This window comes from Vidua macroura, chromosome 1 (assembly GCF_024509145.1).
Source record: "Vidua macroura isolate BioBank_ID:100142 chromosome 1, ASM2450914v1, whole genome shotgun sequence".
NCBI classification, from domain to species: Eukaryota; Metazoa; Chordata; class Aves; order Passeriformes; family Viduidae; genus Vidua; species Vidua macroura.
Window position 1 is genome coordinate 15,996,574 of NC_071571.1, and position 17,901 is coordinate 16,014,474.

The following is a 17,901-nucleotide window of genomic DNA, read 5'->3' on the forward strand; positions in this document are numbered from 1 at the left end:
TGACTGCAACAATTGGCAAAGACCACAACATTGAGGGCTTGATGTCATTGGTTGATGGATAGATATCCCATAGATGTTCTGAGCATACCAGCCATGAAGCTGGGGCAGAGGGGACAGTGCTGGGAGACTTCTCTTGGCAAATGACTGAAATCCTTCTGCTCAGTGTTTCACGTCTTTGAAGAATTTGCCACTTTGGGAAGCTATCCATCACATATTTTGGCAACCAGTTGGAGGAAAAATGTATTTTAGTTGTAACTCTTTTCAGCTTCAGACCTTGACTTCCGATTTCCATTTCTACTTGCACCCATAATTACAAAAATAAAAAATTATAAAGAAAACTCCTCTGGGTAAGGAGAGCTGGGAAGATATGTTGCTGTCTTTATTTTTGGAATGTTCATGTTACTTGCATGGAGTAAGTAAAAAATATAATGGTGAAATATTCCATTTAAAAACAGCAAGAAAAGCCTTGATTTTTCACATCTGTCAGGCAGAGAAAATCAGAAACCAGTTGTCACACACTCTTATTGTTGTAGGAACTGACATGTTAACAATATACAACATATTAGAAGCACAGAAACAAAATGATAGAAAGGAGGTGGATGACTGTACTGCATGAGTATATTTAAGTAACAACCATCATGTTACTCTGGAAATGCTCTCAGGTCCATCTGGTGATAACTCGGCTCATGTCCAGTGCAGAGCTTGCCTGTCGATCTTAGATGTATGGATATGAGAATGCTCACTAGCAGCCAACGTATAATAAACAGAGTGATAGATAACATAAACAAAAGTGAAGCCAGGCAGGTTGGCAGCAGAAAACATAAAATCTGAAAAGTAAATCAAAGAAATTCTTTGGTTATATATGCAAACTTTCCAACATGAGGGAACCAACTCTCACCCACCTAAGAATGTTGAATTGCATGCGTGTAACTACAGCATTCAGATACAACATAAAAGTTGGCAACATTGCTAAAGCCAGTAATTTAGGAGGAGGAAAAAGTCACAACAGATAAAATCACATCCCTTTCAAGTAGTAATTCCATTCATCTACTGAAAATGAACTAGTGAAATGGAGAAACTACACAATATAGAGCAAGTAGTTCCTTTTTTAGATGTCATCTTTTTATGCTGCTTTTTTCTTCAGTGGTGTTTTTCTTTTGCATTTGTTGGATCATATTGTGTTTGGACTCTCCATTCGACAGTCTCCTCTTTTCTATTTCATTTTTATTTAGGTTCCCATGTAGTATGAGTACTCTAGAGCTAAATTTAAGACCTCCTTATCATAGATCAATACATGTTGTTATTTGACGGAGGAATTAGGTTTATTCAGATACTTTTAACTTTTTGGATCAATAGATTTTTTTCTTTTGAGGACTTTAGACATGACGGTGATGTCAAATAAAGGCTAAGTCATTCCTTGAGACATTTTTTTAGAAAAGGCAACTGCATCCTCAGCTTTTACTTTCTTTATATTTTCATATGATTTCTTTGGGGTGCCTTTGGATGGTTTTAAACCAAGAAAAGGTACATGCTACCACTTTAGACACTTAATATTCTTGGGAAGCTGCCACTTTTTCTAAAAAGACATCAATTAAGGATTGCCAAGATATTGAAATAGTGCTGCTGTCTCGGCATTTTCCACTCTGACAAACATCTATTTGTACTCTTGGAAGTTACTTAAACAGGGCTTAGAGCTTCAAGGACACTTTAGCTACATGAATCATGTTGCGAATGTAAAACAGACTGTTCAAATTCTTTACTATTGATTTAAAATCAGAGCTTTTTTTGCTGTTATCCACAACTGAGGGAAAACATAGGGCTGTCATCTGGAAGGATATTAACACCTTTACCAGATGACACGGATGGATGGAGTGTGTGTTTCTGTGAACACTGAGAATAGTTTGATTTGGGAAGCATCTCCAGGGGCTGTGAACACTGAGCCAGAGGAAGCGGGGGTCTGAAGATGCAGAAAGTTCATTTTTCTGTTGGCTGTTGCCGTGTGGCTACCAGCTGCAGGTAAACCCATCAGTTCAGACTGGTGAATCTGAAATCAAGAAATAGCATTTTCAGGCAAGGAAATTACCCTTTTGTGAAAGGAAGTTCACATAGTCATGAATAAAGTCCACCATAGTAAAGAGGAAAAAGTAATATATACTGAGTATAAATCCAACAGAGATGTTGCTATGCTAAGATCATTAGTCCATGGTAGATACTAAGAACTCAAAACCACACATATACACTGTATGTGTTATTATTTTGAACCATTGGTGTCACCCAGCTGCATCAAAGATTGGAAGAAAAAGGGATTTAATTGCCAGCTGGACAAGCTTAAAGTAGAGGGCAACTTTAGTTTAAGTACAGATGCAAGCATGCAAGTACACTTGCAAGCATGGAATGTTATTTTCTGTTTTGTACATATCTGCTGTCTTCTCATACAGTGTATAATTTCTGCATATTTTTAAAGGATATATGGGAAAATATATCATTTAGAGGATGGAAGGAAGTAAATTAGCCCAGATTTTTTATCTCTTACTTAGTACACCCATTTGTTTCCTGATTATGAATATAAAATTATGCTTAAGTTAAAGGACCTTATTTAATTTTTCTTACTGTCCTTGTCAAAGGTTTTTGCTTATGTTGATTGAATAGTCTGAGTGATCCTCAGTGGCAAAAGCAAATTGATTTAACTGGAAGTTAACCAATTTCTTTAACATTGTGTACTCTATATATTTAACTTGGGAATTTTGTACGGAACAGAAAACCACAGATTTCTCTTGGAAAGTGATTAGATTAGTGCAGCATTGGGGAGAATAATACTACTTCTCTACTTGATATGTGATTAGTGTAGCTTGTAAAAAATATTTTTTGCTCTTACTCTAGCCATCCTCTGGCTACTTCAGCAGCACAATTGAGTTTCTCCTGCCTGTATTTTTACTGCTTGCTTCTGTTTCTTGATTATACTTCATGCTTTAGCCGAGATGGAGAGTTCAGCTAATGTGATTGTTCTTATCTGCTGATTGACATGCCTGTTCTCACCTGCCTTTTTGTTCCCTTGTTAACCCTTATCTTGCATCAGGGTTAGAGTTGCACATAGTCCCTTAGCAGGCAGAGTTGGTGGTGAAGAGATTGTCATGTGCTGTTGATTTCTGATGGCTGCTTTACCTCACAGTGGCTGGAGTCTGTATACCATCACCAGAGTGCTTCAGCTTTCTGCTGGTGTCTTCTCCTGTTCTGTAAATTCTTGCACATGTTTGGCTTTTATGACTTCTGTGCTTCTCCTTCCATTCTGATGCTCTCGATGGTCTTTCCTTCAGTGGTTCAGTCTTCTCCCAGCTCTTTTCAGCTTTTCTTCTTTGGTATCTGTTGCTGGATGACATTACTCACAGTATCCTAATTTTATGCAAGTTACTCATAAATTAATCTTGCCAATCTTGAATTATTTTATCCACCAACATTTTCATTCCTTTTTTGTTTCTTCTGTAACCTTATCTCAAAGGAAAGCGTAATATGGCTAGAGCTGGCTGGAGGATGAGCTCTGCCAGGTGAGTTTAGGGCCACATTTCTGTGGTTGCTGATAAAGTTACTTTTCTCCTCAAGTGAAACTTTCCTGTGCCAGCCTCAGTAGCAGTTACTGGCACCATGGCAAAGCAAAGAGGTGTCTCACCTGATGGAGTTCAAGCTGAACTGCCAGAGAAGGTGGCTGGTGCTAATGATCCAAGCTGTGCACTGGGACAGCACAGTCATGGGCCATTTTGTTCCATTTTGCTGACTGTGCTGCCAGGGCAGTAATGTGCTCCGCAGGCGGGGTCAGCAGCCGCTGGATTGGCAGTGCTGCACTCTGGTTGCAGCTGTTGGTTCTCCTAAGGTTGGTTTGAGTTGCTACAAAGTTTCTGTTGATGACTATTCACTATTTAAATTTCTAATAATTATTATTTCCAAGTACTGTTAAGAAAGAGGCTGCTTTTGTTTCTTCACCCATTCTGTTTCACTTCTTTAACTTACCATTTTCTAAAATGCTTTTCTGGACTACTGAACAAAAAGCATCTATGAAAAATAAAGCTCAAATGGAGATTTTATTTTTTTTTAATAATGAGAATTAAAAAACATAAGGAGCTATGTTCATGAATCAGGGGCTACTGGTGTATTTTTACTCTTACGGATCCCAAAATATAAAGAGAAGCAAAAAATAATATAAAATTTGTCATTGTTTTATAAGAGCAAAAATGTAATTAGTCTAGTTAAGTGATACACATTTTTCAAAGTGTAGAACTGTTTTCATTAATAACATTCTCAATTTAAATAAACATTTGAAGTTTCAGAACTGTTTAAGAAAAAGAACTTACAACATTTCCAGTGTCAGGTTTTCTTCATGTAAGTCGATAGTGTAAAATTTCAATTTATAAACTGTGAAATGATCAGTGATACTTTTAATATGAAAAATACAGCACTAGTTATTAGACATTTCAGAGGTCCAATGAAAGTATTCATTTCCAGCTAGATCATGTCTAAGAATTTAGCTGAACATCAATATTTATATTTAGGTAGTGCAGGAGTTTGAATCATACCTTCTTTCAAGTTCTAAATACGGACCATGTTTACATTAGTGAATCATAAGCATAGAACTTAGAGCTGAAATAAAATCTTTTTCTCCAGAGGTGCTTAAATATACATGACCCAAATCTCGGATCCTATGTACATAGTTCTGAAGAGTTGTGTATTTGAAAACAAAACCAAAAGCATTAAAAAAACCCAAATTGTATGCACTTCTTGCAGTTTCCTGTGAGAGTTAAAAAATGAGTATGATGGAAATGAATCAGTTCTTAATTTCTTATATACAAAAAGAGAACATTGCTATCTTTACATTGCATTTGCTGCACAATTATTCTGGGTAAATCTTGTTCATCTTAGGATTCAAGTTTTATTTCTTGGCACTTGCAATTTGTTTATTTTTAAGTAAAGTACCAACCTTCTCTGTACCACATCTAGTCTGCATAATTTTTTAGACTATATTAATTGAATGGTGCAAAGATTTTGCTGAAAATCTGTGTATGCAGCAGTTTATTCTTGTGTTCAAAACATACAAAGTGCTCTCAAGGACAGACTGATCAATTATAGTTGGACATAGTAAGTGAAATTAAAATGGCTTTTTAAGTTTTCTTTGTAAATTAGTTATTGCCCAAAGTCTCTGCTGATGGCTGTTTCAGAACAACTACAGTGGACAGAGAGTAGTGTGTATAAAAGAAGCAGCAATAGAAGACAAGAAGGAAAGAAATCTTAGCATGTTCATTGTACATCATGAACAAGTTTGTGGTGACAGAAGCTCTTCTGAAAGCTTGACTGAGAAAAGATACATTGTTCTGGCATTCCCGCTCTTATCTGAAATATGTATCTTTGCACTGAGATATAGTGTTGCAGTTTGAGGAAAAGATTTTACATAACTGTAATACATTGTGGTTTAATATGTTTTTTGGGAGAAGAAAACAATGGGTTGATAAGTTCTAGTTGTGAAGTTGAAGTGAAGAAACGCATCATAAATACCAGGCATTGATTGGCATTGGTTTGTAGTACATGGGATGCATTGTTGTTCTGTATGCAGTGTCCAGGATCCTGATCTGGCAGTCAGAGCAGGGAAGTGTCTTATTAACACTGGTGGCATAATTCAGTGTAGAAGTGGACAGAATTGTTTTTGCAAGTTTCATTGTCAAGGGTAGGTTCTTTTGAACATGTTTTAAGTGTCTGCCTTTTACTCTGGAAATGGTACTTTATATTATTTTCATCTGTTTTCTCTATCTGCCTGATTGTTTTTAAACTGCAGTATAGAACCTCATTAAATTGAACCAGTCCATGAATGTGCCCTAGCTTTATGTGGAAAATGTAATTGCAGAAGACTAGTTTTAGAAGTCTTAACTTTAAGTAGCCTGAAGTAAAAGTAAACACTGCTTTTGTTTTAGTGTATCTTTGATATTTCACATACATCTTAGAGGACTGCATGTGATTGCATGGCTTTTACATATGTAATGCATCACAATAAACATTTCCAGGAGGATCCATAATTGCTAGCCTGAGGTTTTTAGCTCAGATCTAAAGTATAACTGATCATTCGTTGGAGGGAGATGGTAATTTCTGATGGTAAGTAGTATAAATTCATAACTGTGTATTGGGAAGAAAACCAGAAATAATTAGTGTGTTGAAGTGTTTTTATGAAATTGTACAATGTGCACAAAGATTAGTAAAACAATAGTAATTTATCACGAAGCAGGCATGATCTTCCTGCATGTTTGTTTTGTTGAAGCCCTAAGTTTAAATTTACACTTCAGAATTTGAAGATTACCATATGCTCTTTGCTTTCAGCTTTTGACATGGTACCTTGTAGCATTGCCTGGAAATTGTTTTTTTGTTCTTAAAAGTTTCCTTCATTCAGAAAAAGAAAAATCCTGGAACAGCATAATGGAAGTGTCATGCTTTTTAAAAAGAGTTGTATTATCCTTGAGAACATAGAGTTTCTGGTCATTCGTGTACTCAGTCAAATACTGGCCATGAATTACTAAGTAGCAAGGAAACTGGCATCAGAGAAATGTCACCATTTGCTGTCCTTTAATAAGAAAGGTTGTTAAGTTGTCATGTATTGAGAGGAAACTACTTGAAAACAGAAGCAACAAAGCAGTAGATAGCATTATACATATGGCTGTTGCTGTTATTTGTGGTGCAAATTTTTTTGTAGTGAAAAAGACTACAAAAGCTAAAGCATTACTTAACAATTTTTCACCAGTGTACAGGGTATTACAAATAATGAAGACTTTTTGAAATAGAAAAGAACTTCAGGAGTTCTGTGTCTAGAAAAAACTGTGAATTTTGTGTTATCACTGAGATTTTTTTTGAGCCGTAGGAGAATGAGCTTTTTCATTTTCTTTGCCTTTCAAGATTCTTATTTCCTGAAAGGAAAATTCATAAATTATTTTCTTTTTAAGGTGGAACCTTTTGTCAATCTTTGTTAGGCTTTTCTTTGAAAAATATATTTTTCAAGCTATGCATGAACTGGAGAAGCAATAGAGAAGGAAAAGAAGCAAGAAAAACATGCAGCAGGTGGTTGATAAGCACCTACCTAAACCAAATTGCTTCAGTAGTACGTTTCTCAATCTCAGTTATGAATTCCATAATAAATTAAAAATTCCTAAGATAATTTGAGGCTCACATGAAAGGAATCCAGTAACCAAGTAAGCTTTCAGAGCTCCTGTAAAGGGAATGGTTGGGCAATAGTTTCATGTTATACATCTTGTGCTTGAGCAGAAGTCTTGGAAAGTGCTTATTTTGTTTATTTGTTTCATAGGACTGCCTACTCTATCAAAGAAACTTTTTACTTATTGCAAGTATAATTATTTAGTTACTTTTAGAGCCTAAGGTTTTCTCCTGTTCATAGTTCTTTAATTTCAAGCTAGCATGCAAAGCACATGATGTTTTTGTATGTATGAAGACACAGTTCTCCACCCACAATTTACTAGTTGCATACATTACATATACAGAAACATATTCTTTATGGAGTTGTTTCATCAGTTTGAAATGAAGTAAAATTGTGTACAAGAATTACATTCAATCTACTTGCATCACAGTAGTAGATTCAGGGTTTGAATAATATCCTCTGCTTTCCCTTCCCTAAATTTTTCAGATGCCAAATAATAATATACTGACCATTAATGTTTCCAGGCTTTGCTGTCTGTGCATGATACTGTTGCTCAGAAGAACTATGATCCTGTCTTGCCCCCCATGCCTGATGATATTGATGAAGAAGAAGATTCAGTTAAAATAATTAGGCTCGTCAAAAACCGGGAACCATTGGTAGGTAACCCTGTCTTTTGGTTTGGGGTTTTGTGTTTGCATGCAGGGTGGGAAGTGCTCAGATTATGAACGTGAATGGGTGATATTGACTTGAAATGTGGATAGACAGACATTACAGGTGATTATTCATAACATTAAGTAATACACTTGTGACTTCCATTCAGAGTCATTATTAGTAAAGCATATGAAATGAATAATCATCATCAATGAATGATCATCATGGTGTTTAAGCATTATATATGTGGGCCAGTCTGAGCATTTAGATCAAATATATGTTTGTCTTTTATCTTGAATTCAAATCATGCACTTACTTTAAAATGTGAGACAGAGAATGAATCCCCAAAGAAATCTTGACCTGTGTTGTGAACTGTGCCTGTTAGCATTCCTGTAAAAAAACATGACCTTCCAATACACTGAAATGAAAGCATGAAAACATATTTTAAAATACTTGAATTGAAATCTGGGCAAATTTAAAATGTCTGTTGTTGTACTTTGCATTATGAATACTAGAAAGTTAATATCTTCATGGGGATATCTGGAAAAATGAAAGGAGTAAACCTAGGTTGTATTACAAGAATATTAAAGTACTTTACTGATTTGGTTCTTTTTATTTGCTGTAGAGTGGGAGTCATCTTGTATAAAATTTAACTATGTTCTTTTTATCCTGCAAACCATAAGAGGTTTGTTTTATGTTATACTGAATATTTGTTTTAATGGACAGCAATCCTGGAGAAATACCTGCAAACTTACTTTGAGAAGGTCATCATTCTGTACTTGGGACGACAGTGGGAGAATGCTGCTTCTGTTAGACAAACAGGGGTAGTTTGTCCCACAGTAGATATCTTACTGTCACTCTAATTCTTAATGGATTTCTGGCATACATAAACAAGAAATCAGTTTTCTTATTGACTGACTGTAGGTGCCTATGAGCATAATTACAAGTTTGACTATGGAAAGTTCTTACTTTGTTTTAACATACTAAATATTTTTCCTCAAATATTTGAGTAACAGCTTTAAGTTTTTTGTAGTTTTTTTATTAAAGACATTATTTGAGAAAGAAAACAAGCTTGCTTTAGGATTTAGTATCAGAAAGATTATTCTTTCTGAAAAGTATGTGGAAATCTGAATATACAGTATGAAGTGAAGTCTAATTGAGGAGCCTATTTTTAGTGTTAATTATAACACTAAAAACACTAATTTTTTGATTTGTCAGAAAAAGCTTAATAAAATCTTAACGTACATAGTTTCATATTACAAACATGATTTGTTACTAAGACTTAGGAGTTCAATAGTATCTCAAAATGGATTGGATAATCATAACTTACAAAACATAACTCAGATATTTTCTGAAAACTTCTATGAAATTTATACATTGTATATTGGCCTTTTAGATTTTAAGCTCTCCTAAAGAAACCACTTGCTTAAGCCAAAGGTTATCCTTGGACTGTTCCTCAAATTCCACTCTTGCCTCCTCGTTCCGGTGGGACACTGAGCTCTTCCAGATACCTGTGTGTCTGTTTAAGCCCAGCCTGCAGCTCAGCCCCACACAGCCACTCACTCATTTTCCCCAGTGGGATGGGGGAGAGAATTGGAAGGATGAACATGAGAAAACTCGTGGGGTGAGACAGACAGTTCAAGAGGTAAAGCAAAAGCTGCATGTACAAGCAAAGTGAAATAAGGAATTCATTCACCACTTCCTCTGGGCAGGCAGGTGTTCAGCCATCCCCAGGACAGCAGGGCTCCATCACTTGTAATTGTTTCTTGGAGAGACTAAAACCATCACTCCACACATCCCTCACTCCTTTTTTCTTCCCCTGGTTTTCTTGCTAAGCATGACAGCACATGGTGTAGGATATCCTCTGTTCAAGTGGGGTTGGCTGTCCCAGTTGTGTCCTCTCCCAGATCCTTGTGCATCCCCAGCCACCTCACTCGTGGGGTGACAAACAGAAAAGCCTTGACAGTGTGAAAGCACTGCTGAGCAATAGTTAAAATTATCCATGTGTTATTGTGTTATCAACACTGTTTTCATCACATAAAACAAAGCACCATAGGAGCTACCATGAAGGAAATTACCCCTATCCCAGCCAAAACCTATACACTCTCTTAAATCCACACTTGCAGATTTCAGTTAACAACACTGTTGGTGTTAACAGTTCTTGTGTTACAGAGGTAACAGAGAAAGGGTTTTAGATTTTTACTAGGCATGACAACAGTCATGGAAAATATAAAACATGTGAGCAAACTAATTTCTTTAGTTTAAGACAGTTTTGTTTATTTGCCAGTGTGAAAACAGCCTTACAATAGAATCTGTTGTGGACCTTTTATTAGGAAGAGGCAAAGGGTGAGAGCTAATTGAAGTGTACTTGAAGGTGGGGAGCTCACAAGGACAATAAAGTCAAATTCCTCAGCAGTGAAAGATGCTAAAACACACAGTAGTGGTCACCCTGGGAGGTTTAGACTAAGAATTAACAGTAGTCCATTAGCTGGGAAGTCCAGCACTGGAGCAGACTAACTGGATATGTGAAATCTCCAATATTTCTAAGGTCTTACTTTATCTGTGTAGGAAAACTGTATTTGTGATCTTGCCAGATCCTGAGCCTATCTTGATGTTTTATTTTTGTTAGAGAAGAATTTTTGTTTATGGTGAGTCCTGTTACTTGTTCTCCAAGAAGAATTGAAAGAAGAGAGTACAGTGTCCTCCTCCTCTTCAATAATGCACTGTCAATCCATTTTAACATCATTCATGTTCACATCAAACATTAATTTCTTTGTCTCAGATTTATAGTGACTTGTTATGACACCATCACTACAATACATAACAAACTTATTATTTTTGTCTTTGTCATCTCTAGATTTTTTCCCCTTAGGTGGGGGTGAGAAGAAACATGGATAGTAATTCAGATAAGGTCTTACTGAAATACAGCTTGGCAGAATAACTGAAGACAGGCTTATACTACGTATATTAGATCTTGTGTGTTTATGCTTCCCAAAGTTATTTTACTAAAGGAAGATACACCATGATCTATGATTACTAAACTAATTATAATTTCATTTACTATTTATTTCCATGTGTTTTTAATGGCTTTTCCTTCAGAACTTGCTCTGAAGTCTTGGATATTCTTAGTAGAGATAAAAGAGTCTGCTTGTTCTGTTAATCGATTCATTCTCCAGTCAAAAAGTCTGACTTCCAAGTGCAACATTATATCAGGATTCTACTTTTAGAAGCAACTGAGCTTGAGATTGGAGGTACTATACAGTATTTTTACTGGGATAGAGATTGTCTCATTTCTTGACTTGAAGGTACTGAGCTCTTTGAACTTTTCTTCCACTCTAGACACAGGCTCATATTCTATATGTACCCAAGCAGTAGAGATTGTTTTCCTGCAAAGCCACAAGCTTTATGTCAGTTGCAAACCCTGGACATTCTGAATTGCATTTCCTGTGGATGACTTTCAGCAGTACTCAATGTGAAGCAATTAGGCACTCTCTTAACTTCTTTGGAATATACCTAGTGACCATTTTTATGTAAAAGTGCACCACATTTCCTCTTGTTCTCCTGTTCGTGCTTTTCTCTGAGTTAAGCACCTCACCAAAGTTCTTAGCCGGGGTTAATCATATATTGATGAAGCCTGAGTTCCCAGGAGTAATCACTTCAAGAGAGAGAAACACATGGTTTGTAGGAGGGCCTTCTGTTTGCCAGATTTCATCAATTCAGAAGTCAGTGCTGAACTTTCCCCCAATTTTTTGAGAGAGGTGTTTTAAACTTTTTGTTAATCCTTCCACAGTATTGGGTTTGGGGTTTTTTTTTAATGCTCTGTTAGCAGTGTCCAGCAGTGTCTCGCTCAAGCGAGGTGAAATTGTGTTAGGATGTTTTGTTTTAACAAAGAAATTTGGAACACCTCTGTACCTTACATAAAGAGAAGTAGAAGCATCTCTTTTCAGAGGCAATCCGAAATTCACCTATCTGTGACAGGGCTTTTTATCAGAGAGCTTGGAGAGTTTTTACTTATGCCTACCTCTCCAAAGCGTTTCCAGCCACAGCCCTGTTCCTAGTTAGCATTCCTGATATCCAAGATGAATAACCACACTACCAGGGTTCAGCACCCAGCCTCCTACTACTTCCAGCTTCCAAAAGTAATATTCCAGGTTTGTTACAGCTGGTACTCTGAATTGGATGCTTCTTCACATTAAGATGATTGCTTCTTTGTCTCAAAAATTCATTTCACATGGATCTGATCATTTGAAGACTAATCTTTATGCCATGCCGTGTCTATAGTAAAGAGAAAAATAGGCAGCTCCAGAGAATGACCCATGCCATCTGTTTAAGATTCTTGACTTAATGAAAGGAAAATTCAGTCTCCAGAGCTACAGAAGTAGCCCGGACACCTAAATTGAACTATGTACCTGATTTCCATAGCTGAACTTGGTTGAAATGAATTTTGGTGATTAAAGGAGTCATTTATGCATTCAGTCCCTGCAGATGCAACAGCTTGCATTTACCTCACACTCCTAGTCCCTGTAGCTCAGTTCACAGTAGTGGATGAACCAAGCTGGTTTTTTTCGTGGGATTTAGGTGGGATTTGGATGTAGGGTTAGCTTTAGTCTACATAGTCTGCATATAAGTGGACATCAACTTTTAAATAACTCCTCACTGTAAGGTAGGTAACTGATACTTGTGTTTGCACTTTCAATAGAGAATGAATTAAAATAAGGCTTATTGGAATATTTATTTGCATTTATCATCTGCATGTGCTTTTGTTTAATAGAGAGGTATGCAACAATATTACTGATGTTTCAAATTCTCTTATTAGTAATTTATTTTACAGGCTAGTTTTTCTTTCTTTAAAAAACAAAGACTTAAAATGTTTATATTCTGGAACCAGCAGATAAATGGATGAACTAATAAAGTTCACATCTGTGAAACCCTGAGCAGTGCTTACCCATGAGCGATACTACATTAAAAATGCGGGGGGGGGGGGGGGGGGCGGGGGGGAGGAAGCAACTAAAAAACAGTGGAAGAGCCTTGCTGAAGGAGCTTGTATTATTTTTAGTGCTTTTGTATGGTATACCTTTAAGCATTTTCTCAGTCTGATCACCATATGGCTCCCAAACTCCTTATTTTTCCCTTTAGAAATATTTTAAACTGAGCTATGCTATTACATCTGTATATGTCTCATTTAGGGTAACTTACACTTTTGGCTCTCAACACTGAAAATATTTTCCAGCTCTCAAGGTCCAGTCTAACCTTCTTCCATTTTTAAAGCTCTAAATGAGGAGCTGCACTGCACATGTAACTGAAAGTACTGGAGCTGAACATCTTATAAGGAGAATTTCTTGCCAGATTATATATACCTCATAGTTTAAGCAGGGCTGGCAGCGGTACAAGAGAAGCTGCTTTTGCAGAAAATCAGCTCTTCAGGTTTTCGAAAAGAAATCCACTTGTGTTTGATGATTTAAGAGTTCTAAATTGGGAGGAAAGTGGAATTTATAGAACCCCCTTGTAAAATTATGTACTGAAGGTACAAATATGTAAACTCAAGTAGTGTTTTTCATGGACCTGCCCATGCACTTTGGGTTTGCCACAGAGGAGATAGTGACAGTGAGCAAACTTGGGTTAAATAATTTTCCTGGCATTTTGAACTTGGTTTTGTCCTTTGTATGAAAATTCCAATTTACCTGTTATCTTTGTGGAGCCATCTTTCAGATCAGTTAATCTGTGCTAGGAAAATTCATTTTGTACCAGTAGTGATAATCACATAGAGCATGAAGTGACTGTTCCACTTGGACAAGAGCCTTATTGTTACTTCCAGATGTTGTCTGGGTCAGTAGTGTGGTCTTTGAGTGCACACAGGCTTTTTTCTCTAAAGAGCCCAGTGAAGTGAAGTACCACTTTCCACACATCAGCATGTGGCTGGGGTAGTGGGTGATCACAGGGAAGGTCTGCTAGTCCTTGGTTGCCTTTTGAATTTGGTGGCATTTCATGGTGTTTACTTCCAGGTAAAAGACATACAGCCTTTCCGATGAAGGCTTTTTTCTTGATTAATTAGGAGAGCCTGTTTTGTATGGACGGTGTAGTGGAAATGTCCCGTATTTATATTTGCCTCTATAGCATCCTAGTGCTGCTCTTTTTTTTTTTTTTTGATGGATATATTCAGAAAAAAACCCCAACAAAATCATTTTTACTTTAAAATAGGTAAAACATTCCAGGTATTATTATAAACTTCAAATTAATAGTTGTTGTTCTGTCTCCCAGAACAGGGCCAGCATTTCCTCCCTGGCTCCCCCAGTTCTGCCTGAAAGGACTGGTGCTGCAGCTGAGGCAGCGGCTCTGCACCTCCGTGTCCCTTCTCACTTGGCACTACTGCTGCCTGCTGCTTCCCCATCACCTTGTGCCTCTTTGCAGTGCACCCTTGCAGTTGTTAAAAAGGCATTTTTCTCATCTAGACAGCCGTTCATTGGAAATTTAATTACACTATGTCATTTCACCTCAGTGCCCTGTGCTGTCTATGTGTAATGTATGAAAACAGCCATGATTAACTCAGGAAATGTTCCCTTCCTCTGCATTTCTGTCCTGTGAGTGTTCGAGGTGAGCTCCAACATTCAGGGGCACTTCTCAAATGTGTGTTTGTTTATTGATAACACTGTAAAGGAAAAGGGTGCACAGTGAGTTCTGAGCATAGAGCGCAACAATTGTGAACAATGATATATATACCTTCTGTACCTGTAGTATGTAGTATGGCCTATTTTAATGTAGGAACAACAATTTATCCATTTGCAGCAGTAGTTTAGTTCAATTTTAGTAGCAGTCTCAAGTAGGGTATGTTGCAGTTGCCATTAAATTGAAAAGCAAACTTTTTCCATCATTGTCCTTTTTTCTTTAAACCTGTCTACTCACAGAATGCATGAGTTACTTCTGATTGAAAAAGAAGACGCATTTTAAGAGGACAGAAATAGAGTAACACATTTTGTATATTCTTTTCATAAGCAAGTATCATTTCTGGCTTAATCACATATTAATACGTCAGCTTTTTGCAGTTTTATGTAGCAAATGTTTTTTTACTGTAGTATATTAAAATTATGCTGAGATAAACCAAATAACTTTCCTTTTTCTTTTTTTTTTCTTTTTTTTTTTTTTTTACCCAAGGGAGCTACTATTAAAAGAGATGAACATACTGGTGCAATTGTGGTGGCCAGGATAATGCGTGGAGGAGCTGCAGATAGAAGTGGTAAGGTGTTGCTGTTTGGCATTAGCCATTCAAGAACTCAGAACAAGATGAGATAAAATGGCATATTTTATAGAAATTAAATACTTTGCTATCACAAACAGAAGTATTTGGGCTCTGAACAGTCTTCCAAAGTGATACTTCAATACTGCTGAAAGTATGCTGATTTTTTTCCCCAATTCAGTTGCAGCAAGGTATCTTTGAGTAAGTGCATACAGAGGGATTTTTATATATATCATGGCTTGTTTCCAATTGATGACATCTGTTTATAAATCATAGAATATGTGGAGTTGGAAGGAACCCATCAAGATCATCAGGTCCTACTCCTGTCCCTGTGTTAGACACCCCAAGAATCATTCCATGATGGCATATGCCAACCGGCTGATGGAGGAACTTGGGGTGCTGACATTATTTTATATTAGGACATCCATTTGGAGTTTCCACTGGTAGTTCTCAAAATTACAGCACATCCTTGCTTAGTTTGGGATACTCAGTGTCTGCAAAAACTTAAGCAAGGAGTCCTGAATCATACATTAAGGTGTCTCTTTTCAGTGAAGAAAATCTAGGACAGCTGTGTTTCACCCTTAGATACAGTAATGGAGTGAATCTAGTTATAGATAGATAGATAGATAGATAGATAGATAGATATAGATAGGTTAGCAAACATTTGTGCCACAAATCAGCATTCCCAGCCTTAGTGCTCTTTGCACTACTTGTACCTGTGTACCAGTAAGAAAGTAGTAGAATAGAAAAAAAGCAGAAAAATAATTGACATAGATATTTTTCAAACATCTGCATGGAAGTCTGGAAAAGTTGTAGAGAAGGTGGTACTCATTTTTAGGAGGAAGACAGGGTTAACCAACCACCTTTATTGAATTTGTCTGAGAGGACAGTAGCTGTTAGTTTACCATATATTCCTGTTTTTATATTCGAGCTTAAAGTGTATGAAAATTGGAGCTTAACATATATGAACAAGGGAGAAACAAGCTGAATGTTAATGGCAGTTTTTGTGTCATACATAGCTACAGTTTCACAGCTTCTCTTTCTTCTGTAGGGCTTATTCATGTTGGTGATGAACTGAGGGAAGTCAATGGGATTCCCGTAGATGATAAAAAGCCTGAAGAAATAATACATATTTTGGTAAATACCAATCATTTTAAAATTAATTTAGGAGAGTTAAGAAAAAGTAATGAGACCTATGATTTCTACTGTATTTCTTAGAAAAAAATATATTCTACTATAATGGCTTTTCTTCCAGTGCCATCATTTAAAAACCTGTCATTTCTCATTGAGAGATTTTCCATGCATTACATATACATGCAATTAGAGCTTACTTGTAAAGCATTAAAGACAGTAATATTGCCATAAATATGTTGCAGAGTGTTGCAGTTCGTAATCTACAGTTTTTAAGGCCCACCCTGATCTGTTGAATTCAAACTATTTTAAATGTATTAGTTAATAACTCATTAATAACTCATTGTCATTCCATGTGACAATTAATTAAAATAGGTACTAGATAGACTGTATAACTGGTATATGAAGATTTTATATGACATTGATTTACAGTACATAGCCATATATATTTATTTCTACGCTCTTCTAAACTGCACAGTCCGTAAAGCCAGCCTGATTTTTCATTATAGAAACACTATTGCAAATTAAGTAATTTAGACTTTTTCAGAAATATTTAATATTTTTACATCAAAGAAATTGATGAGGATCATGATAGCTCTGTTATTTATGCTTTAGGGTTTTCTATATACATGAATACCTTGCTGTCCTCCTGAATTGAGCAGCTGTCTCACAGTTTTGGTTCAGGAACCAAGATCATTCAAGTGCTAGCCTGCTGGCATTCATTCTTGCTTTATGGTTTCATGTTCCCTACAGAACCATAGTTTCCTTCAAAAATTAATATTTTAAAATGTCTAGAAACAAAATACCACTAGAAAAGGTGTGAACAATTTCCCCATTTACCTTTTTGAGGTACCATATAAACATCAAAAGCTAGTTAGAGCTTGTTTCAAAAGTAACAAAATTATTGATTCCAGTCCTACAGTGGGTGAAATAAGACCTTGGCTGCTGCCTGTCAAGCAGCGAGCCTTGGATCGCAGACATGTGGCGGAAGAATGTCTCGCTTGGTAGTGGACAGGCCTGTTTCCATTTTGCTTAAATCGTTGGCTGGCTGTTGCAATCTGCTCGTTTTATGAAACTTGTCGGCTGCATGCAATAGTAGCAGAGCCTCCAACTGATTAGCACTTCCTTCAATAGCAAAATGTCACTGAGGCAGTGGGAATATACTGTGGTTAATAAGTAAAATGCAGCCAGACACAGTTTAAGTGGGATATAGGGAAAGATGAATGGATGAGGTGGTTGCTGATGGCTAACTTGCTTTAAGATTTATAGCGAAGGGCTTTTTTTCCATTTAGTACACGTCGTCTATTCAAATATGTTTTGCTTTTCTAGTTTCTTAAAGTTGCCAAGTGAATAAATCCCACCCCTAATACCTCTATATGATAAATATGGCACAAGTCTGTTTGAATTTTTCTATAATTTTTTTTTTGAAAAATGAAATGTTAGTTTGATTTTTCCAGGGATGTCCAAACTGTGCCAGGAGTCCAGCAGTTGCTTCTAATATGCATACATTTAAGCTGTAGCATTTTCTCCTGCCTTCAGTACAGAGATGGAACCTCTGAACCATGCAGGTCACAGTTTTTAGCAGTCCATCTGCCGCACCAGAGAAGCAAATAAATCCAAACATTTTAAGTGGGTATTTTAATTTTTGTAATACAAAGTTTGGTTAAGTGAAGCTGTTAAACTCCAGAGATCATGCTTGGGAGAGGATAGA

The 17,901-nt window shown here is 36.5% G+C and overlaps 1 protein-coding gene across 1 annotated transcript in view; it reads left to right on the forward strand.

Annotated features, from left to right (window-relative positions):
* MPP7 (MAGUK p55 scaffold protein 7) overlaps positions 1-17,901 on the forward strand; it is a 146,565-nt gene that overhangs the window by 93,646 nt on the left and 35,018 nt on the right. Inside the window, exons 7-9 of the mRNA XM_053990825.1 lie at positions 7,702-7,833; positions 14,978-15,059; positions 16,111-16,196. Coding sequence (XP_053846800.1) covers positions 7,702-7,833; positions 14,978-15,059; positions 16,111-16,196 — 300 coding nt within the window. The remainder of the gene's footprint in view (positions 1-7,701; positions 7,834-14,977; positions 15,060-16,110; positions 16,197-17,901) is intronic.